This window comes from Oculina patagonica, chromosome 2 (assembly GCF_052425735.1).
Source record: "Oculina patagonica isolate OP01 chromosome 2, crgOcupat, whole genome shotgun sequence".
NCBI lineage: Eukaryota > Metazoa > Cnidaria > Anthozoa > Scleractinia > Oculinidae > Oculina > Oculina patagonica.
Genome location: NC_135759.1, coordinates 8,762,139 through 8,786,962, shown reverse-complemented (window position 1 = coordinate 8,786,962; position 24,824 = coordinate 8,762,139). Strand labels below are relative to the sequence as shown.

Here is a 24,824-nt window from a genome sequence, read left to right as displayed (position 1 = left end):
GTAAAATGATTTAATTTTCAGAAGATTTGGGCATGTTCCTGAACCTCAGTGGAGTTTCCCGAGAGTTTTGCGCTTTTGCATATCACAAGGGCCAAAACTGACTTGTAGTTTAAAAGATTAGAAGTAAAACACTTTTAATCCCAGTCCAAAATGACTCGGACCTGTTTCCGCCGCATGAAACCGGCCGATTTTGCTTTGGCTCTGCTAAAGTTATTGTACTATTGCGTGAGTTTTTTCAACTAGGGGCGCAGCGTGAGGCCGATAGGGTAAGAGTTGGAAAAGTAAAGCTGATCACCTATTCAGAAGGCTCTTAATTTCGTCGATATACATAAGTATCCGGCACCTGCTCACGTCATGGCTTAAACTCTCGCTCTAAAGAAAGCTAACTTGAATTGGTAAGTTATTTGAACACATGCGAACACTTTTATTGTGTCGGTTTCCTCGATTGGGTGTGGGATAATAAGAACATAATCTGTTACATTTCCTCGCCGCCAAAAGTTACCTTCTCCAGTTGTCGGCAACCGTTTGTAAAGTGACGTAACGTCAGTTGTTCTTAATAACTGACGCGTTTCATTATTCGCGCATTCTTGAAATGACCAACTATTTAGAAGATGTTAAATCAGGTCGGCCTCGGCTGTTTTAAAGCGAGCTGTATGAGTCTTGAGTTGCACTATTTGTTCAACTTTTAAACGACGCTTCTCCTTTGTTGAACTAAAGTAATTAAAAGTCAAGTTTTGTCAATACTTACCTGAAATGGCCATGTCAGAAGATTCTCGTGTTGCACATATTTTGTCCCACAACTTCTTGAGATCTCTTTTCTTAAGTCGCATACATATTTTGCACTAAGGGACCGGTCATAAATTAGAAGGGGGGGGGGGGGGAGGGCTGGTGCAAACATGGGGAGACACAGTGTTTTTCATGCAAGCACAAAAGGGAGAATCAAACAATTTGGTGCATATCATTTAGGGGGGGGGGAGGGGTCATTGCTTTTTATGCAAAGTTGCTGGGGTCAAGGAGTCAATCTGGAAATTTTCTGAAGTCACAGTCATTCTTCTGTAAATATGATATAGAACACATTCTTTATTTGATGACTGTAGAATATTAACATGGGATTTTAATAACACTTCTTGGTCCTATGTCTAGATTCTCTCCTGACTTGAAGAAACAGTAAATTGTCAAAATAGAATGTAAATATATCTTTTTAACGATTAATAACTGGTTTCTTGATATGATGTAAACTAGTTATCCAGCAGCTTGATAATGATCATTGCTCTAGATCTGATTCACTTTCACTTTGCCCATTTTCTTCCAAAAGACCTGGATGGTACTTTTCTATGGTAGAAAGTGCTTCCTCAGAAATTTCCCCATTTTTTACCATTTCTTTGCGGTATCTCATTTGATCATGCTTGAGAGATACAATGTAAACTTTAATAGTCAGCTCCCCACAGGGCTTTTCAGTAACTATTTTACAATTTACAGAATTAAGGGATGAGATCGGACATCAGCATATAAGGCGCCTATGGCAGCCGCTATCCGTCCATGTGTATGACCTCACCCCACCACCAACCCATGGAATAGAACAGACCACAACACCGGGAACTTCATGCCCTACTCTTTGCGATGAGTGTGTGGGTTCTTTAACGTCCCCTGCTAATTATAACACTGAAGATGCAGGAGACGGGGCCTACGGTTTATCGTCCTTATCCGAGAAGACTAGAATGTCTAACCATTTGTAGATGTAATTACAAAGGCAGCACATTCTCCTCAGTTATTTTAAGACCCTGATCTTCAACATTTACATCAGTGATGATAGGCTGTGAGGTATCAACAGATATTAGTGCAGTAAAATCTTTAATTTTCTTCTCTGACCTTTGCTCCTTTCTTTTCTTGTTTTTTCTTCTGTTTTGTTTCTGGACCTTTTGACAAATTTGTTTTTAAGCAACATTCCTTAAAACATATCTGCAAACATGTCCTCTTTACTTTTCAGAAACTCTAAAAAATGTTCTTCACCCTTTCTTCTTGTTCTAGCAACTGAGTTGTCATTTGCTCATCCAAAGGTATCCATGTGTTCCTGTTGTATATTTGTTTGAAGGTCAACCATCGTTTTGATGTTTGATGTTAGCCTTAGTTTTGGTGGAGGGGTGAGGGAGGGGGAGTGGGGGTAATGATAAATTAATTTAGACATTACCCCCTCCCCCCTTCTATGAGTGTATTACTTTTAACTCTGCCCCCTCCCGTTTTACAACCCCTCTTCTGATAATTATTTCACAGTGGCAGGGACTTTACTAAAACACACACTGGTGAGAAAAGTGTAAGTTATCCTAAGATTAAAAAAAAAATCAGAGCTTGAAAGGAACGTGACACCTGAGTTTCTGATTTAAAATTTTTGTCAACAGATAAAATTAATAAAGTAAATGGTTTGAACCCAGGAGTATCAGTAGTTCGTATAGTGTGATCGTCCGGGTGAGAGTAGTTCTGAGAAGAACTGTTGTTGGTGACTGACGTTTCGACAACCTGAGCGGAAGTCATCTTCAGAGTCAAGTGAAAAGTTGTTGTCAGTCGATGATGTTATAAGTCTGGCCCGTTGAAGCTGATTGGTCAGTTAAGCCGTGATGTTATTGGCTGTAAGACTCGTGTAAAGTTTGTCATCAGTAATTGGTCAGTTTCGATCCGTCTATTGTTAGTCTAATTAAGTCGTTCTGTTCCGTCTATTGTTAGTCAAATTTAAAAGTCGTTCTGTTGGCGGTTCGTTTGTCGCTTCTCTTTACGTCGTGAATAAGTCGTTTGTAAGGTGCCGGTAGTTGTTGACATCTGTTGATAGGCGTCTGTTCTAAGTTTGTGTACCAGCTTTCCAGAGTCGTCGTTGAAAATAGTTAGTACTGTAGGTTAGCATTCAGCAGAGTCCCAGTCGATTTTGTGTTTAGTAAGTCGGTGGTGTTCAGAAATGTGATTGTTGACATCACCATTTCTCGTCGCTCCTTTGTGTTCAGTCAGTCTCGTGGTCAAGTTTCTACCGGTCTCTCCGATGTAGGAGGCCTAGCAGTCGGAGCATTTGATCTTATAAATCGCTCCCTGTCTGTTGTTAGGTTCGTCCCTGTCTTTAACGTTGGTCAGTAAATGTCGTAACGTTGTTATAGGTTTGTGAGCTACACGGATATTGTAGGGTTGTAGGATCCTCGCAATAGTTTCAGAAGTGCCCTTGATGTAGGGTAACGCACACGACCAGACTTATAACATCATCGACTGACAACAACTTTTCACTTGACTCTGAAGATGACTTCCGCTCAGGTTGTCGAAACGTCAGTCACCAATTGCCGGCAACAACAGTTCTTCTCAGAACTACTCTCACCCGGACGATCACACTATACGAACTACTGATACTCCTGGGTTCAAACCATTTACTTTATTACGTTCACTTGGACGACAGAGCGAACGACTTGCGAACAACTACATCAGTTACGTAAGTACTGTCAGACGAATACGCCAGCAACTCTGGTTCAACCACCGCTGCAAAGATCTTGGTCTCGCTCCGGCTGGACTTAAACTTAAGTCGCCGTTGAACACACAAGAGGCCATCCAGATCGTCAAATCCACCTGCAGACGACTGGTCAAAGCGCGGATAAACGACTGTCACAGAAGACTCAAATACTACAACAACAAACTACAACAACAACTTGACAAACTTAAACAACTGATACCGACTGACTTACTTGACACTATTACGACTATTGCCGACAGACGTGCCAACAAAACGACAGACCGTGTTCGCACTGAACACAAACAAAAACTGACACGACTTCAACACAACAAAGACAAAAAGCGACACAAAACTGACGAAAACTGGGTCAGGAATATTTCTTCCCGTCCCTTAGACAAAACTGAGACGCAGGTACTCTCATACGGACTGAAACACTCAGTGACACCTAAACGTATACCGACCGAGACTATTGTATTTAGTGTTGAGGCGGTTCTGTCTCGTCAGCGAGATTTATCGGAACCAGCCAAGGATAACATCAGAAGCAGAATTGCTTCCACGATACAGTCAGCCTCCATACCTAACAGCAACTTGACTAAAGACGAACAACAAGCACTGAAACGACTGAAAACCGACGACAACATTGTTATACTACCAGCCGACAAAGGACGCGTTACTGTTGTTATGGACAAGACTGATTACTATGACAAAATGGACGCACTTGTTAACGACAAACAAACCTACGAAGTACTTAAACGTGACCCGACGCCTGCACTACAACGTAAACTGAACAACAAACTACTTACGCTTTCCTTAAAAAGACCGACGCTTTTGACAATCAACGTTACTACCGACTGCGGTGCTCAGTACCGCAACCACCGACACTTTACGGACTACCGAAACTGCACAAGCCGGGTTATTATAATAAATAAATAATACCGATGCGACCCATAGTCTCGTTCTGTGGGTCCCCTACGTACCAACTGTCTAAATACCTGACGACTATACTGCAACCTCTTACAGAGGAATCCAGACGTAAACTACAATCTACTGAGAACTTTATTGACGCCATCAAGACTGTACAGATACCTGACGACTACAAACTTGTGTCTTTTGATGTGAAATCACTGTTCACCAGTATTCCACTTCAATTGGCTCTACAGTGCACCGAGACCGCTATTCAACAATCTACTGTTACATTACCGCTACCGACTGAAGACATTATGGACTTACTGAACCTCTGCCTTACATCGACTTACTTTCAGTACAACGAAAAACACTACAAGCAGTTGCACGGAACAGCCATGGGGTCGCCGGTTTCCGTTGTTGTCGCAGAAATTGTGATGCAAAACATCGAGGAACGCGCCCTTGAAACTTGCCGACAAACGATACCGCTCTGGTTACGCTACGTTGACGATACTTTTACCGCCGTACACAAAGACGAAATCGACGACTTTCACAAACACCTAAACGAACAGAACGCCGACATTCAGTTTACCAGGGAGATCGAAGAAAACGGAAAACTTCCTTTTCTTGACTGTCTGGTAAGCTGCGACGACAACAAAATACGAACTACAGTGTACAGAAAACCGACGCATACCGACAGATTACTGGACGAAACATCGTACAACCCGACTTCCCACAAAGCTACGACTATCAAGACTTTGACGAGACGAGCGCAACTAGTTTGTGACACACCAGACAGTTTATCTGACGAAAACAAATACCTTGACCGCGTTTTCCACAAGAACAACTACAATACTGACTTTATTAGACGCAACACTCACAGAACTACTGAAACTGACAGAAATCTGACATCTGTTACTACAGCGACTTTACCCTACATCAAGGGCACTTCTGAAACTATTGCGAGGATCCTACAACCCTACAATATCCGTGTAGCTCACAAACCTATAACAACGTTACGACATTTACTGACCAACGTTAAAGACAGGGACGAACCTAACAACAGACAGGGAGCGATTTATAAGATCAAATGCTCCGACTGCCAGGCCTCCTACATCGGAGAGACCGGTAGAAACTTGACCACGAGACTGACTGAACACAAAGGAGCGACGAGAAATGGTGATGTCAACAATCACATTTCTGAACACCACCGACTTACTAAACACAAAATCGACTGGGACTCTGCTGAATGCTTAACCTACAGTACTAACTATTTTCAACGACTGACTCTGGAAAGCTGGTACACAAACTTAGAACAGACGCCTATCAACAGATGTCAACAACTACCGGCACCTTACAAACGACTTATTCACGACGTAAAGAGAAGCGACAAACGAACCGCCAACAGAACGACTTTTAAATTTGACTAACAATAGACGGAACAGAACGACTTAATTAGACTAACAATAGACGGATCGAAACTGACCAATTACTGATGACAAACTTTACACGAGTCTTACAGCCAATAACATCACGGCTTAACTGACCAATCAGCTTCAACGGGCCAGACTTATAACATCATCGACTGACAACAACTTTTCACTTGACTCTGAAGATGACTTCCGCTCAGGTTGTCGAAACGTCAGTCACCAACAACAGTTCTTCTCAGAACTACTCTCACCCGCACGATCACACTATACGAACTATAGATAAAATTAAACTACAACATTAATGTTTATAATTATGTTCTGTTTGAAAACGTTTCTTGCGCCACTCTCGAATAAGCACAAGTAAGCACTGCAAACAATATTCCAAATATTTAATAAGCGGTAAGACTATTGTAGTTTCCATCTTGTTGTTGCTTGCACTTCTCCCAGCTTGACGTCATATGACAATAATTTTTTAAAAGTTAAATCTTCTTAAATTGTCTTCCCTTGCCTTACCCCCTACAAATAAAAATACTTTAATGCTCTTTAATGCAGCTCTTTGTTTTCATAAAGTTCTTTTCTACTTGAAGCGTTTCCGTGTTTGTTCGATGCCAGTTTGCCAAAGCGATGTTCGTGACAATAACAATTTTCGCTTTTGAGCTTTCTATTCATACAACCCAAATATAATCTTCCGCTTGTACTCTCTTTAAGGACGTTCGCGCGAAAATCTTCCAACATTGCAATTTTTCTTAAAATTTCACCAGAGCTAGTTTATTAGTTACTTTTATCAGAAATGTAAAAAAAAGTGGGGCTCACCGACTTCGTTTCCGAAATACGATAACCGAAAGAGGGCGCGTATTTGGATAAATTTCACTTCGTCACTCGATATGACCTCAGCGGCTTCGGGCGACAAATATTTTCAATTAATTGACGTAGGCTAACTTTCTTTGTCTGAATTTATTTTAGTGGGTCTATTGTACAAATATATTTCGGTTTTGAAGTCCCTTAAGGAAATTCTTGCCTTAAAAAATTGGATTTGCGAACACTCGAGACTGGAAAAGTGACTAATTTGGTCGCGCGCGAGGGGAGAAAATGAAAAAATAACAAAGTTCCAACATTGGAAATTCGCTCATTTTTTGTCAATCAGTAGAGATTTATCGGTAAAGGTGGTATATCCAGAAAAAAGTTGGGGTCACCGACCGTTTAAGAGAGGAAACTACAAGCGAAGTTAACGCAACGGCTACCAACCCTATACGTGTTTGGAAAGTTTTCTCAGCGCGCGCGCTCGTGCATGACGTGGCGTGACGTTGCGACATGAATAACGTGCGCAGTAAGGATGCGCATAAATAATTAGCGCGAACGTCCTCAATAGAGACATTACTTTAATAAACTTGATGTGAAACTACCCGGCAAGACAAAACATGTTTGCTTACTCGGCACAAAAGTTTCTGCACCATTAATTAACGCCTGCAGTGTAGAAAAGAAGCATGAAAAGTCATGTTGTCATCTAGGAAAAATTAATCCTAAATTATATATTACAGGTTACAAAAACAAGTATCAAAACTTTCGGTTTTTTAGAAAATGAAAAATGTATACGACGGGGGGGGGGGGGGAGGGGGCCCCCCCGACACTATCACTGTATTTGTCAAATTTCCCAGGATAATGACTGACTTAAAGATTTACGTACATCCGGTATTTTACTTTCCAAAGCGAACAGTATAAAATAAGCTTAACAGTAAAGGGCAATTTATCTAAGGAATACAAGCTGGTCTTCAGTCTTTCAAGTTTAATTTAACGTTGGCGCCGGGTAAGTATAACCTGCCTTACATTGCTGGTAAGCTATTTCTTACTGAATCCGTACCAGTTAAAGTAAATAGGGTAATGATTTTTTAGCCAAGCCGGATTTACGCATAAACAAGCTGTTGTATGATGCGAGTGGAATTCTGCCGTGATCTCATGGCGATAATGACAAATTTGCATATGTGACATGAATGTTCACTCCCTTGTCGGCGTTCAACGAGGTCTCAGTTTACTCATGAAACTCATGAAATATCTCGTATAGCCTACGTGCATTCTAATATTTTTGTGATTTGAGAGAATAAATTAATCAAGAATTTTAATGCTCATGACAGATATGAGTCCGAAATGGACGTGACCACTGATGAAACAATCAAGCACATATGATCAATTTACGTTTATAATCAGTGATTCCGTTGGCACTTATTTAATAACGTTCTAACCACGCCATTTGCTTAATTCTGACGAACTCTTACTAAATTTTTGTCTGCAGAACAAATCAATTTGTTCGCTGTTAATGAATTCAGAACTTTTTGCTTTCTGCTACGTTAAAATGCGAAACACGTGCTTTTAGATTTAACACAGCTAGATAATTAGATAGGAGTCAGGAAACATGCTATCTCCCTGCTTTAAGCTTCCCATCAAACAAGACGATGTCAAGCATATTGCTTTCTTCTCGAGTCGTTGCGAATGGTCAGTTAATTTTGAATTCACGTGACCATCATTCATATGCAGAAGTTCCACAAAAAATTTTCGGGTCCGTTTTCTAAGGTTAAACACCCTTCATTTCGCAACCACATAAATCCCAGTAATGACTGAGTTTGTTTTACGTTTTTTTCTTCTTCTTGAAAACCAAATTATTTTAAAGAACAAGGTAGCAAGCGCTTAGGGTCAGTAAAAACTCAGTCTCTTATACTGAGTCTTTGTGTCTGCCATCTCTTCCATTAGTCCACAAAATGAAAAGAGATATTTTCCCAATTTGAATGTTAATTTGTTAAATTTGTCTTTTTTTTTCAACCCCCTAATCCGACTATGCTGTTCTCTTTCTCGTAATGTTACAAGATCATTGCACAATGCTGGAAAACTCTAGCTTACTGTGTTTATTTTTCAGTTTCAAGTATTAAGGACAAGGCGTCATGACCAACAACAAGGCAATTCCACAAGCCCTCCCTATAGCCTTAGTTGTTACTCGTTTCCTTCTCAACACAGGTCGTGTTCTAAAAGCCATCGAGTTATGCAAGGAAATCTTGGTTTTGCATAACAACAGAGCACGTAGTGAAGAATACCAATCTGGCAAACTGATTTACAGGGCAATCTATAAAACAATATTCATCGCGTACTGTCGTATCTGCGATAACACAAATTCAAAAGCATACGGCAAGAAACTTCTTGTCATGTATCGCGAATGTGGTGACAAAGTCAAAGAAGGGTGGCTTGCCATAGATCTGGCAAAGGTATATTTAAGTCAAAGTAAGTATGTCAAGGCAAAAGATCTTTATGAGAGAGCAATCAGTATCATGAAAGAAACTGGCGACAAACGAGGAGAAGGAGTCGCTTACGGAAACCTAGGGACTGTGTTTCGATCTCTTGGTGAATATCTTAAGGCTCAAGAATATATCGAGAAAGCACTTGAGATCACAATGGCAATTGGCGACAGAAGAGGAGAAGCAAGATGCTACGCAAACCTAGGGACTGTGTTTCGATATCTCGGTGAATATGTCAAAGCTAAAGAATATCTCAAGAAAGCACTTGAGTTCACAATGGATATTGGCGACAGAATAGGAGAAGCAAGATGTTACGGAAACCTAGGGCGTGTGTTCCAGTCTCTTTGTGCACATTCCAAAGCTAAAGAATATTTCAGGAAAGCTCTTGAGATCGCAATAGAAATGGGTGACAGAGAAGCAGAAGCAGCCGTTTACGGAAACCTGGGGAGTTTGTTTCTATGCCTCAGTGAATATGTCAAAGCTAATGAATATATCGAGAAAGCACTTGCGATCAGGATGGAAACTGGTGACAGAGCAGGAGAAGCAGCAGATTATGGAAACCTAGGAACTGTGTCTCGAAGTCTTGGTGAGTATGTCAAGGCTAACGAATACCACAAGAAAGCACTTGCGATCACAATAGAAATTGGTGACAAAGCAGGAGAAGCAACAAATTACGGTCAACTAGGAACTGCGTTTCAATCTCTCGGTAAATATGTCAAGGCCAAAGAATATCATGAAAAAGCACTTGCGATCGGAATCGAAATTGGTGACAGAGTAGTTGAAGCAGGAGTGTATGGAGGATTAGGAGCTGTCTTTCAATCCCTTGGTGAATATAATAAAGCTAAAGAATATCTCGAGAAAGCACTTGCGATTAGAACGGAAATTGGTGACAGAGCAGGAGAGGCAAGATGTTATGGAAACCTAGGAACTGTCTTTCAATTCCTTGGCGAATATGTGAAAGCAAAAGAACATCTCGAAAAAGCGCTTTCGATCAAAATGGACATTGGTGACAAAGGAGAAGTAGCAGCCGATTATGGAAACCTGGGGACTTTATTTCAATCCCTTGGGGAATATGTCAAAGCTAAAGAATATCACAAAAAGTCACTTGCGATCGAAATGGAGATTGGTCACAGAAACGGAGAAGCAACATCCTATGAAAACCTGGGAGTTGTTTTTTGGTATCTCAGAGATTATGGAAAGAGTAAAGAATATCTTGATAAAGCACTCGCGCTGCAAATTAAAATTGGCAACAGAGGAAAAGAAGCGTCAATTTATGGAAACCTGGGTGCCCTGTTTCAATCTCTTGGTGATAATGTCAAGACTAAAGAATATTATGAGAAAGCACTTGCGATCGCAATTGAAATTAGTGACAGAGAACTTGAAGCACTAAATTACACGCGTCTTGGAAGCGTGTTTCAATTACTCGGGGAATACGACATGGCTGAAGAATATCTTAAGAAGGCACTTTCAATAAGTAAAGACATAAGAGACAGTGAAACTGAGTTTATGTGCTTCTGTGGTCTTACATTAAATAAGTTATCACAAGCAGAGTTTCAGGAAGCTTTTTCCCTTCTGTTTCAAACTGTTAAGAAATGCGAAGATTGGCGAAGTTCTTTTGGGGACAACGATCAATTTAAGATATTGTTTGCAGACTGTCATGTTTTCCCCTATGAAGGGCTCAGTAATCTGCTTTGTGACTTTGGGCATACTAACGATGGCCTTCGTGTTGTGGAACTGGGACGGGCTACAGCTCTAGCAGAATTGATGGCAACCCGATATTCTGCTGAAAAACACACATCAGCTAGACCGGAATCATGGCTTGGTATTGAAAATGCCATGAAGAAAGAAAATAACTGTTGTTGTCTTTACATTTCTTATTACAATCAAGATGTGTTTTTGTGGATTCTCAAAACAAGCGGATTCCTTTCTTTCCGAAAAATTGCAGTGGATGAAAAGACTCTTCACACCAGATTAGCAAAGCCCGCTACAAATTTAGATGAATTCTTTAATATCATGGCTGAAAGCTTCCGAAGCTTTGGTATTTTACCCAAGGAGATTTGCGAAGATAGATCTTTTAATGACATCGAGTCAAAACCTGATTCTTCTCAAGAAGAGAATCTCGCAGCCTCGCGACAAGGAAAGGGTAAAGATGATCCCCCACCAAATCTAACTTTGTTCTACAAAATGCTCATCGATCCTGTGTCTGACTTACTCGAAGAGCCTGAAATCATCATTGTTCCTGATCGCCGTTTGTACCGTGTTCCATTTCCAGCTTTACTCGATGAAAATGGCAAGTTTTTATCAGAGACATTCAGGATCCGCATCGTCCCTTCTTTGACAACTCTCAAGCTCATTCAGGACAGTCCTGCAGACTATCACAGTCAGACTGGTGTACTGATAGTGGGTGATCCTGCTGTTGGTGAGGTGATTTACAACGGACGTCTCAATAAAAAATTCTTACCATTGCCTGGTGCAAGAAAGGAAGCAGAGATGATTGGGCGACTGCTGGGCGTTCAGCCTTTGTTAGGAGAGCACGCAACGAAGCAGGCGGTACTTCAAAGGATAAATTCAGTGAGTTTGATACATTTGGCTGCACATGGTAATGCTGAAAAAGGAGAAATTGCCCTTGCCCCTCTACGCTCTACTACTGAGATTCCACAGGAAGACGACTACCTTTTGAAAATGTCTGACATTTCACAAATTCAACTGCGAGCTAAACTGGTGGTACTAAGCTGTTGCCACAGTGGCCGTGGACAAATAAGAGCTGAGGGGGTTGTTGGAATTGCTCGTGCGTTTTTAGGATCCGGTGCACGCTCAGTATTGGTGGCACTGTGGGCCCTGGAAGACAGTGCAACATTGCAGTTGATGAGTCGTTTCTACGAGCACCTGGTTCGTGGGGAAAGTGCCAGTGAATCTCTTCACGAGGCCATGAAGTGGATGAGGCGTAACGGCTATTCCGATGTGAAGAAGTGGGCACCTTTCATGTTGGTTGGAGATAACGTAACATTTGTGTTTCTAAAATAAAGGCATGTTAAAATGGTGAAAAAAACAGTTCATTATTTGGTTAATTTGGTCACCTGCATGAGTTAAGTCAAAACTAAAACATTTCATTACAAGAAACAAGGTCAAAATAAAAATCTTTCTGTGCCGTACCGTTGAAAAGCTGTATATCAATCGGTTTTCAATTTCCATTATTGGCGTAATTTTCTTTTGACCAAAACACTTTTTGTGGGCTATCAGTTCGTTTATTCTTTTGATCTACATGTAACTAGTAAGCATTTTGTTTCATGTGATCTACTGATTATAGTGTTTTTTAAGGGCTTCTTCTTGATTTAAAAACAATTTTAGCGAACAAGAAATGATCTTTGTTTGAAGCTGGGTTATACAAGTATGTCTCATGAAGAAATGTGTCAGGAGGAATGCACTATAAATTGGGATGACAGACTGAAACTTGAAGTGCTATTACTCATAGAAAATTACAGGAATGCACTAAAGGGACATTTGTTACACAATGTGTGGGCAATTTTAGATTAATTTTCTTAAATCTAGTTTTTCGTTTTTGGAGGTATAGGAAGAAAAGACGTCATCAATGGAGGATTCCATCGAGACAGTAAGAAACAAGTACAGTGTAAAATGGCAAATATTTTTGCCTTTCTTTCACGTCAATCATCTGTTAGAGACGTATACTCTCTAAAACGCAAAAAAATCGTTCTCTGTTGTTGCTATTCAAACTTATTTTTTAGGTATTCTTTCGACAGAATAATCACAACGAATATCTCGCAAGAATTCATCGGTCACGCGAATGTTAATTAAGTTAACCGTTAATTTATCAGAGTTCTCGTGTCACTGAGAGGCGCGTAAACCGATGTATTTTGCCACTGTGACAGAGTAACCATGAAAATTAAGAATAAACGTGGGAGTCATAGCCTGAGTGAATTCAGGGAGTTGGAGTTTATTTCCTTTTTTCTTTACAGAAAATCTAATGCATTAGCCCTTATTAATTGTCTCCTGCACCCAGTACTTGACGTCCATCATGTCAGCGTACACTCCATATCTTCCTCTGCGCGCGCAGCCTACTCCCCAGCTGACGACACCCATAAGGTACCACTTGTCATTTCTCACACAGACCAGCGGTCCTCCGCTGTCCCCTTGACATGCGTCAATTTTTCCCTCGGTGTAACCTGCACAGCGCATGCGTGTTGTAATGGTGTATCCCAAGTCGTTGTATCCTCTCTGACAAGTGTCACGTGACACAAGGGGTACTTGTGCTTGCTGCAAAATCTGAAAAATAGCTAAGCTCTTTTGAGTATGAGACGTAGTATACTTTCAATTACATGTACCTTAAACTTTCAATAACCATTATTTGTATAGGAAAATACTTCGTAACGTCACCTTTTTGTGTTTCTAATTAGCTTGATTCACTGCCCCTAGGTCTCCGAGGATGCTTGGTTCAAAATTCGCCCAACAAACAAACAAAACCAACAACGTAACGAAGAACAAATACCTTGAGATGAAAGAACATGTTCAATTTACTCAATCTGTCAACTTTTAAAGGAAAGAATGAAGACTTGTTTTTAAAGTTTTATTTCAGCTTTAGAATATTTACAAAAGCTTCTTAACAAGGTGGCAAAACAAATCTCTATTATAAAAATGTCGATACATAGGACCCTTTTTAGAAGAAAGGACGAAAAATTTAGTTGATGTTCAACATTGTCCTCACATACAGTAAAAATCCGCGAGTAAGAACCTTACATTTTTAAGCGATGGCGTGACATCGCTTTTATGCCATCGCACGATCGGTTCGTTTTGTCTGTTTGGCCCGATCGAACAGAAATCAAGTTTAACTTAACAAGAAATCGCCGCGTAAAACACAAAAGCAAAATACTTCTGTGAAGTTAGAATGGAAAACTACAATGTATGAACGAAAGAGACTTATTATATATGATGGAATCTATTAGATTGAGTCACACTGATTGAGTAGACAGAAATTTCTAATTCTTAAAATACAAAGGGCCGCTGTGAGCAAGAGACCGTTTGACCTTAAAAGCTTGCTCGCGCGTATCGTATGTCGTTTATCCGTGATATCACACTGCAGTATAACGCAATCTTTGTTGAGACAACATAGGGAAATCTAAATAAATAATAAAAATATAAAATAAAGTATTACTGTTGTTCAATTGAGCAAATCTACGAAGAAAATGTATTATTTGCATCCTTGGTCTGTGAATTCATATTAAACAACTTCATTTATTTAAATTCCATCAGATCCTCGGACTATACTATTTATACAATCAGTAACATTGCTTCTTATGTTAAAAAAATGTAAGATGCAGTTGGATAACAGTCATTTCGACACACAAGGTGTCAGCTACTATTATTTACTTTAAGTTTTCCTCAAAATTATGTAAGACCCCTCGTGAAACGCCATCGCTTCGGCATGCATCGCGTGCCAGTTATTAGAACCTGTTGGGCTGAAATTTGCCAATTAGACCCTATTTTTATAAGAACCTATTTTGCCTCAAGTTTGGAAACAGGTCCTTCTTTTTCTAAAATTAAAAGTGATTAAAAGTGTCAACTTTTGGGAAAAAGTTTGGACAAGGCATTACTGTACATGTATGTAATGTCATGTTCTGAAAGAAACATGCTTCATTTTCACATAAACACTTGTGTAGTATACAAATTTTATACAAATAATAGGCTGAATATCACTAAAAGTTCTATTAGCCACAATGTACATTTTTCGTCAGAAAATAAGAACTTATTAAGAACCTAAATAGCCTAAATGTAAGTTATCTACCATTTATGTAAGAACCTATTTAGGCTAACCTGAAAGAAACTAGGTTCTTACTCGCGGGTTTTTACTGTACAGACTTTCCACAATTTATACTTTTAGCGGGTTAGGTGTATATCATCCAGAAATGATTCATAGTACTAAACAAGACTCAAGTGTACGTATCCACGCGTTCTAGAAACGGTTCTGTCTCGCTCCGTCTCTGCCACATAAATGATGATGGTGATGATGAGGATGATGATGATGATGATAGTGATGATAGTGATGATGATGATGATGATGATGGTGGTGGTGGTGGCGGCGGAGGTTGGGGTGGTGGTTGTGCGGGTGATATTAATATTTATAATTAAGGGGCTTACCTCTGGAATGTCTCCACCCTCTGACGTATGACCCCACCCAGTGACAGAACAGTTCGTTCCAATATCAAAGTCGGTCTTGGCCAGGCACACAGGTCTCACGTGACTGTTGTATTTGATTGGGTTCTTTAGTTTCAGCAGTGCCACGTCGTAGTCGTGATTCTGTGACGCTTTATAGTCTGGATGTTTGATGATTCTGTCGATCGTCATATTTTGCTCATATCCCTCTATCCCATTAAGATCGTGTTCCCCTGCCATAGAGTTGAAACATTTAAGTAAGAAAAGCATGAGCTTTCCGTGTTTTCAAAGTTATAGCATGTGTAAGCTGACATGTGTATGACATGTGACACTTGACACTTATTTTAACTACTTCCATTTTTAACTTGTAACTTTCTAGTCATATTCATGTCCCTTAGATTTTATACCTACCACACATTATACTGATAAGGAAAAATATCGCTTGCATTAAATTTTAACAAACATTTACATACGCGACCAGAATACTAGTTTCGTCAATAGACGTCGTCAGTTGGTAGCCATATACTGTTTTCGATTTTGTATAGGGCTGCCAACTGAAGAAATCTATTGACGAAACTAGTATTGTAGTCGCGTACCGTAACATTTCTGTTATAAGCCCCCCGCTTATAAGCCCCCCCGGTTATAGGCCCATCTACCTGGAAACAAAAAAATACATCCAATTATAAGCCCCTCCGGATATAAGCCCCCCTATGCCGTATGACAGTACTAAAATTAACAGGGCTAAATGATGCTTTATTATGCGTTTTTAAGTTAAAAACGTATTTCGACAGGCTCGATTCGAAACGTTTTTTTTATTCCGCTTATAAGCCCTCCCGGATATAAGCCCCTCCGCTTATAAGCCCACCCAAAACCCCTTACGAAGTTGTATAAGCCCAGGGCTTATAACCGGAATTTTACGGTATGCCAGTAAATTTGTCTTGAAAGTAAATCCAAATGAGGTTTTTCCTTATCAGTCTTATCAGTGTGATGTTTATGGGTTAGAGACTGTTGTGAGTGTTTTGTTGACAAATACACGCACGCGCTGGCCGCACAATGAACGAGAAATTTTCAATACTGCACGAGGCGTAGCCGAGTGCAGTATTGAAAATTTTGAGTTCATTGTGAGGCCAGCAAGTGCGTGTATTTGTCAACAAAACACGAACGAACAGACTCTAACCCTTTTAATATACAATCTGAGTACACTGCATCGAACTGCAAGCGATCATCGACTTAACGAACTTCAAACAACAAACTTAATGTTTAAAAATAAGAAGTGTAGTAGTACATAATTACACGGGATTACATCAATAATATAAAAATCACAAATTAGCCGTACAGAAATAAAACTTAAAATGGTTCATAAAATCGTTCATCGGCTGTGGTCGTTCATAAATACAGTCAGCGAGAAGCTTGTTCAATGCAAGTCGATGGCTTTCACAATCAAGCAACTACAAGCAAGTCAATCGCACACAAAAATGTATTTATTGAGCTGCAGTTTACCTTTGAACATGAAAGCGCTTCAAGTTGTTATCCTCTTCGATTTTGTTTGGTATTGGATCGTTGATAATTTGAGGAATATACTTTTCTTCCACTTCTACAAGCTTTGAAGCTGAAGACACCTTCAATAATGCACGATTTTCGTGCATTATTGTCAATACTGCACTGTCTGAGTTTGCTGACGACAGGTAAAGCAAAATCACGTGATCTATTTTAACCAATTGCGCGCGTGGATTTTGGACAGTGAACGAAGATTGTATATTAATCATTAATACTTTCTTGTCTTCGGCGAACAGAATTTCACAAAGGATTTTATACTAGTTTTATACGATTTATAATAACTTCTTATAGACCGGTGTTTATGCCCGGTTTCAGTAGCATGAAGCGAATAAAAGTATATCTTCTCCCTTCTAGATGGGATGCTGGTCTATTCTATCGCAGTTAAATCCCCCAGCTTTAAATTCGCCAGTATCCATTTATACACCTGGGTTGAAAGAGGCACTTAGAGTAAAGTGTTTTGTCGAAGAACATAACTCAACTGCCCCGGCCAGGGCACCGGAGTCCAGCGCACTGACCATTAGGCCACTGCGAAAAGAGCTTAACAATCGCTAAACAACAGAACTAAATTCCCAGGTAAATGATAATAGCTCGCTTTCTTTACCTACGACAATGGTATATTTCTTGGGATCAACTCCATAAGCAAAACAATGAGCGGCGGTGACGATCCAGTGGGGGGTGACAATAGAGCCACCGCACCAATGAGGGGCATGATGGTCTGTGTAGTCCATTGTCACTTGCCATGGCCAAGACCCTGGTTTGGCGTTTGTGCCTCCTACAATTCTGCTATGGACCGCTTTTGTACCACACTCCACGCTCCCTAGTTAAATGAAGAAGGCAACAGTTTTACAAGTGAGCTCCCATGCTTGAAATCGCAGGAGCCGCGACCAGCCCATCGGTACTTTACTCTAGTTTGTGTAGCATGAAGCCACTAGAAGTATTTCGGGATGAAAGCTACATACATGTTTACTATTGCAGTTACTCTCCACCATTTAATCAGGACACTCTGACAATACTTCTGCAGTGATTAGCCAGGCCTAGACTGGAACATCTCGATGTAAAGCACAACCACTAACCATTACTACACCCAACCAATTCAGTGGTTGTTTCAAGATAAAATCGACCAGTTTGCTCACTCTTTTTATTACAAAAATGAATTAGGCAATCACGGATCGATGTGTTTTTATTTTTTTGCTTGTTTGAGAAAGCGTAAATGACGGGAAACAAGCGCTGCAAATAAAACATAAACTTGGTGAGAATCCTAGCTTCCGGCAGCGTTCATTTGCAATGTCGGTAATGAATGGTAAATTTTATTTTCTCCTAATTAACTTATTTGGAATAGTCAAACGCAACTTCAGGACCCTTGAGTGTCTTTACAACAACGACGATGGACGAAAAACCAATTTCCGAGTAATCAATCGCATCAGGCCAATCAAAACCAACGCAAATAACGTAATTAACCATTGAAACCAGCGCCAAGCGCGGGAAAACATGTGATTGGTCTCAGTTTTGCTATAATCTGATTTGTTAAATTTGATTGGTTAAAATGATTTGTAGGACAGCGTGCGGCTGACAATAAAGAGTACGTGTACGTGCACTTTGCGCGAGAGAAAAGCAAAGCAAATGCATTCTTTCACTTTGATGCAGTTAAAAGATGATTTATGTTTTGAGTTTTGCTCTTATAATTTTTACCTTGGTCAATAGGCTGCTCTGTGCGAGGAATAGTTGTAGGTGGCAGAGTTGGTAGAGTTGGCGGAATAACTAAAACGAACAAAAAGTAAAAAAACAAAGTGAGCTGTAAATAAGTAAAGGTAGTTGTGTTACCTCTCGTAGTTTTGTGGCATTCATCTCAACAAGGTCAGGAAAGTGAGAAAAAACTAAGCTTAACTTTATTCGGTCCGTTTTGATAATGTATGATAAATTGTATTTGTTCAGCAAGAATCACGGCGGGCATATAAAACCACAAAAGTTCCGGGTAGTTATAACTTTTATAGCTTTAATGCAATCAATCTGAAATTTTGCACCAATAAAGAACTCGTGATTTTCTGCAATCCTGTGTTTTTAGTTTTTCAGATTTCGACATTTTTGGCGGGAAAATGACTTCACCAAATTGGCCGCATTTTTTATTATTATTATTATTATTGATTTTTTTCTTTAAAGGACTTGCCACAAGGATCTACAAAATGAAAACACTTTTGTAATATGTCTATTCATTCAAAAGATGTAGGGTTTTGAAATGTGAATTTTCCGCCAATTTGTTTCTAATAATAGTCCATTTCAGTTATGACATGTAAAAGACACAAAATGTAAAAAACAGGACCTCCAGTACGCCAAACCGATGAAAAGACTGCCGAGATTACCATATCATACGGTATAATTCTGTTAGTAAACTCTGGGTTTATATCTGTTTTAAGGCCTTTGTGGTGGAAATGTTTAGGTTGATATTTAGAATGGATACTGTGTCCGAAAAGGTTTGGGTGCGCCCGAAAGTGTCGCATGAATTTCATAAAGCAGTCATTGCAACCTTTCAGTTATCGTGGTTACATACCTTCGCACACACCACAGGTCTTCGCGCAGTAATATCTCATCGACTTCCCAATTATTTTGTCCCTGCATCGCTTCTTGATAACTTTGCAATATGAAACTCGATCAAGGCATTCTGTAACAACAACAAAAGACAGTTTATAGCAAAGAGGGAAAAAGTTCGCTTCTGTTTTTAGAGGTATTAGTGTAGGAAATTACACGACCTGGAGAATTTATAGGTATGAGTAACATCACGAGTAATTATTACTCACCAAATGGAAAAGATGGTCGTGCGATTTTTTATTTATAGTATACTCAATAAATTAACGGGAATATAATTACGGCTTATAAGCAGGGCTTTTTAAAAAAAATGGTGTCCATTCGGAACTGTGGGCTTTATAACTCTCCGGTTCAAAGTCTTTGAATAGACTTCGGAAATCTCCGGTTGTTTTGTGGTTAACTTCGAAAACCTTTGAAAGACTTCTTGTCTACTTCGAAAAACTCCGTGTCAACTTCGGAAAGAAGATTAATTTAATCTTACCTTAAATTTTTGAAATTTAAGGTGGCTCTGAAAACGCTCCCGACAATTCTTTCAACTTTGCAAAAAGGTTGTATCATTATTCAGTAATAAAAAGTGGGGGTCACCGGGCTCGTTTGCGAGTTAAAAGCACTCAAAACGTAAATAAAGGGTGTTTTTAATATGTTATACCGTTACTATGGTTACCAGTGCGTCAAAAAGCCCACAATTTGTTTATCAATGACTGGGCATTCGTTTGATATCATTTTTGTAGCAGTAACTGATAAATGTATGTAGCACTGAGCCATCAAAGTATGGGAGCTGGAAAGTGCTGGAAGCTGTTCTCTTTGAACAACTCTTTTGTAATACATATGCAAAAAGCATTTGCAACATACTTGTCCCAGGATCTCTCGATACAATTAGCCGGAGGGGCCCTCGGTGCGAGAACCGAGTGACTCTGGAAAGAAATGAATTTGTCAAATATCTGCGTTTGAGCAATCACCAATCGAGATGAATACAACACCCGGCTTACAATGTGATAAGAGGTGTTATTTAACAAATCACCTTTCGGGCAGAGGTCACAAGTCTTCTTGCAGTTATTTTTGACCCACTTTTTGTAATCTTCGTGTTTGCAGTAAGGCTTGTAAGGCTTGCAGTTATGGTAGCGGTCTTCGCAAGCTGCTGATAAAATATAAACAGAGAATGTCTTATTTAACATACTCTGTCAGAGACTGAAAACAAAAGATCTGGCTCCAGTTGTTCAAAGGGTAGATAGCGCTATCCACCGGATGAATCACTATCCAGCGAATAAGTGTTGGCAAAACAAACTACGCCATCCACTGGATAGCGATTTATCCGCTAGATAGCGTTATCCACCCTTTGAGATACTGGACCCTGCATGATTCTTGTAATAAACGATTTAACCTAAAATTTTCGGAATATGGGAAATAATGCCCGCTGTTTTCGGAAGGGTAAAATGGTGTTTATAACGCTTGCTACAAATTTCAGAAAGGCAACTTACAACACCTCGCACATTTCTTTTATAAATTTCGTTAATGATTTTCTTCCCTAAAAGTTTCTGCCACTTTTTATTGTTAAAACAATCACCCGAAAAGTGCGAACACATCAATTCATACACTTAGTTATATTAGTTAGTTAACACAAATATCCCTTAAAAGGACCCTAAACGATATTGGTTAAACAGAACAAGACGGAAATCACTATATTTGAACATCTAAAACAAGATATAACCGTAATTTGCTGTGAGGAATCAAAGCACGGCTAAAAATATCGAGTTTTTGATGACGCGCAGAAACCATTTTTTCAAATCCGGCGATCCATTTCCATCCGAGCCATGTTTACGCTTGTTTACAGTTTCAATGCTCTAATATAGCAATTTTTAATGAAAATGGACTATTATTTTTTGGTTTCTTACGACACAAATATAAATTTTGGCTGTTCAGAAATTTAGTAAAACTCATGACAAAGCGCCTTTATACTTCTTCTACTTGGCATAGATCATACCAGCAATGGTAACAACAATTTCTGCTGAGGATGTTCTATGGTAACTCTTCTTCAAGTGTGGTCCGCCTTTTCCTCTCTCGCTCGGGGTCCGTTTTGCGCCCTTCCCGCTCCGTCTGTATGTCGCTCATGTGCCATTCTGCTCAGCTTCACTTCCACGAGAGTTGTGGTGATTTCTCTCTTTGGTCTTTCACGGCCCCACAGCTGCTCACTTTTTTCCGTGTTTATAGTTATTATTATATATTATTGTATATATATATATATATAATTATTATTATTATTCCATTCGTAAATGAATAATAATGAACTTGTACAAACCTTCCCTCTTATTCCTTAATTTGTACTCTTTGAAGAAGTCCAATATATCTGAAACAAGTGTAAACAACAATTTAGTACCAAAACGAAGCTTCGTCTGAAAATCGCTTATATTGGGTCAAATCGGAAAAATAACCACACCAGGAGCAAACAACACACGTATGAAACAAGGTAAGCCATTTCTATTGAGAATTTTCACTTTAAACTACCTCCATGGATGACTTGTAGAAAATCCCACACAACTCTTATAGTTCGGCGCCATATTGTGTTGTTTATGTGGTTCAAAGTGAGAGCTTGGGCTACCTGTGCGCCAAGTTACTGCAATGCAACAATCTTTGTCGCTGAGATCAGTCGCACGAATTTAAACTCGTTTGAAATCGTGCGAATGATCGCAGTGGCAAAATGAGCGAAAATGGCTTCAATTGACTAGCTCGTAAACAATAAGATTGTGAGCTCGATATTGCTATGGGGTGATAATTAAGGAGGCCAAAGAAACTCTAACTAAATTTCCTTAAACTCAAATCACGATTCACAATTGTTTGTGTAACTTCACGCTTTAGCGAAATCTCGCCAGGACATTTCGGATTTTTAAGCTTGCAACGATAATATTTCTTAAGCTGTGTTCACATTAAACTCGAAACACGTTTCGTGTCTGAAGTGTAATTTATGCGGTTTTACGGAATTTGCATAAATCTTGTACACCGAAAAATTTAGCTCGAAATTACTATTAAATTTCCATTAATTCTTTGGTTTTGTCTCAATTTTGAAGCCCTTCGGAGGAGAAGGGCTTTCAAGCGTTAAGCAAGGAGACAGTATTGTGAGAATTTGCGTTTTCTTCGGTACAAGAAAAATTGATTGAAATGATGATATCTAAACTTCGAGCCAGGATCCGAGCTAGAATCAGAGCCAGGATTCGAGCTAGGATCTTGAATAGCACTCTGGTTAGCCTAAATAGCGTTCGTTTAGCCTAACTAGCACTCCAGTTAGCCTACTTTAGCTTGGGTTGCTTGTGGTTAGCTTTTATAATAGGGCTAGGGTTTCTATCTAAAAAAATTAGGATCGAATCCTGGCTCGAATCCTCGCTCGGATCCTCGCTCGGATCCTGGCTCGGATCCTTAGCTCGAATCCTCACTCGGATCCTGGCTCGAATCCTGGCTCGGATCCTGGCTCGAATCCTGGCTTTTTTATTAGTTTATCTCGATTGAAATTACCTCGTGAGGTTGTTTCAATCACGTTCAAAATAATCATGTTTCAACAATGATTCGCGCAATGCACTGCCTGATGTGAACACTTTTCATAGCGAAACATGTTTCATTCGTGATCAGACTAATCATGTTTCGGTCTAGTGTGAACACAGCTTAAGTCTTGCTCTGCCTGAATGAGAGAAACGAGAAAACATGACCATTTTATCAACGACCTGTAGTCACACACAAATGGCTGATACTGTCTACGATAGCTAATGCAGTCAATAAAATTGCAACATTTACTTTAGAAAACTGTTTTAGATTTCAACTACAACAGTCTTTGGTATTTCCAGCATTGCACTTGAGCACGGAGGAAATGTTCGAACTGTATTCAACCACAAGTCTATTTTACGGGCTTCCTTTGAAGCCGTTAACTGAAGATTCAGGGCCGTACCTATGATTTTTTGTCTGCGGGGGCAAAATCCGCTTAATTCCGCTGCGGGGCAAACTCCAAATAGCTACAGCAAAATCAAACACTTTGTTAGAAATTTAGTTTTCCTGGCGCGGGCAACTGCCCTGAAATTTCTTTTTATTTCTGCAGAAGATGCTTCCCATGGCAAAATTATTGATTTTATTTGCCAGATATCAGATAGAAGCGGGCCGTTTTACTCGAACATAACACAAATCCACGTAAAATTTCAGGAACACAAACGAAATGAACATATTCTTTCTTCAATCATCTGTTGCAACACAATAAACAATGATACTCAACATACCGGTAATTTCATCCTTTGGTTGTTTCACTCGGGATTGGCTGACTTCAGTCCAGCAAATGAGCAAGAACAGCGCAGAATATGTTACAAACATTTTCCTTCGAGCTGTCAAAGTTATCAGACCGCTTCCCTTTTGTGAAAGACCACAACGCTACACTCGTTTGAAATTTTTGTTCTAATATATTCGTTCGCAGCTCGAAAGAATCTCAGCTTTACAAATACAAACGTGCAAAATGGGGTACAATCATAATTAAAAACAAACAGCGTCGAGAACTGTATGAAAAGAGCTGTCATTCAGAATTAAACACAATAGCTTTTATAAATTAAACTCTTTGTTACTCTTTGCGACTTTTTTCCGTTACAAGACTGAAGTTAATAATTGTTAGCAGCAACCACTATTCAAGTGCTAAGTTGTTACAGTTTTCAGTGGGTGTGTGTTGTAGATTGTATCGCTCCTTGAACGAAAAACTGTTCCTTTATTCATACTCTGAAAAATGCCTTAATTGCGAAGATACACACACAAAAACTAATAAAGGCTGAAATTTTTATAACGTGTAGATAAAAACTCCGATTTAAACAACTTAAACTGTGGATATTAAAATCGTCGCCGAAACAAACATTTCCCGAAACGAATTTTTCAAATTCTTTATTCCTTATTTATCACTGAGATTTTTTTTAAACCGATCGTTACGCATGGTATGTGCCGCTGTTATTAAACAAACTAACAAAATGCATTCAAGAAGAAAATAAAATATATTCTTCAGTATTTGCACAACTTAAATAACTTCATATATATTTATCGCAGTTAATCTGTTGGCCATTTTTAAACACATCCATAAAAATTGATATGAATTCATCTGTTCCTTTTCTTCACGATCTTTATGATAAAACTGCAAAATGTTACAATAATAAGAATTTAACTCGCCAGATTTGGCAGGGATCACCGTTTCGCAGTCATATACCTGTATTCTTCACAGCAGTTATAGAAATCGTTTGTTTGCTGAGTTTTACAGGGCGGTATTTATACAGACCACAAACAAACAACAATGGGACACGGTGAATGCCGAGCTTAATGAGTCGCGCGTGAGTAATAAGTATTAGGAATAAGGTTTTTGTTTATTTCTTTTTCTTCTTTTTTTTACACATGTAGATCGATGTCAACTGTCTTATTACAATGTTAAAA

The 24,824-nt window shown here is 39.3% G+C and overlaps 3 protein-coding genes across 4 annotated transcripts; 2 read left to right on the top strand and 1 right to left on the bottom strand.

The window, feature by feature from the left end:
* The first annotated feature begins 1,260 nt into the window (after nt 1-1,260).
* LOC144642141 (uncharacterized) lies at nt 1,261-6,396 on the top strand. Its single transcript, XM_078501133.1, has 5 exons — nt 1,261-1,324; nt 2,029-2,057; nt 3,428-4,256; nt 4,499-5,160; nt 6,382-6,396. Exons 1-5 carry the CDS (start codon nt 1,261-1,263, stop codon nt 6,394-6,396), a joined length of 1,599 nt encoding a protein of 532 aa, XP_078357259.1.
* Nucleotides 6,397-8,666: 2,270 nt separating this feature from the next.
* On the top strand, nt 8,667-13,001 carry LOC144642896 (uncharacterized). Its single transcript, XM_078501998.1, has one exon. The coding sequence runs from the start codon at nt 8,742-8,744 to the stop codon at nt 12,111-12,113; it is 3,372 nt and encodes a 1,123-aa protein (XP_078358124.1). The 5' UTR covers nt 8,667-8,741; the 3' UTR covers nt 12,114-13,001.
* Nucleotides 13,002-13,023: 22 nt separating this feature from the next.
* LOC144642935 (serine protease 33-like) lies at nt 13,024-23,833 on the bottom strand. 2 transcript variants are annotated; one of them, XM_078502044.1, is made up of 8 exons: nt 23,645-23,833; nt 21,688-21,735; nt 20,413-20,529; nt 19,357-19,467; nt 18,501-18,569; nt 17,413-17,628; nt 15,240-15,487; nt 13,024-13,370 (listed from the first exon to the last, which is right to left on the bottom strand). In XM_078502044.1, exons 1-8 carry the CDS (start codon nt 23,733-23,735, stop codon nt 13,077-13,079), a joined length of 1,194 nt encoding a protein of 397 aa, XP_078358170.1. In that variant the 5' UTR covers nt 23,736-23,833; the 3' UTR covers nt 13,024-13,076. The 2 variants fall into 2 exon arrangements, with proteins under 2 accessions (XP_078358170.1, XP_078358171.1); XM_078502045.1 differs by having other exon boundaries at nt 20,413-20,526.
* Nucleotides 23,834-24,824: the final 991 nt, after the last annotated feature.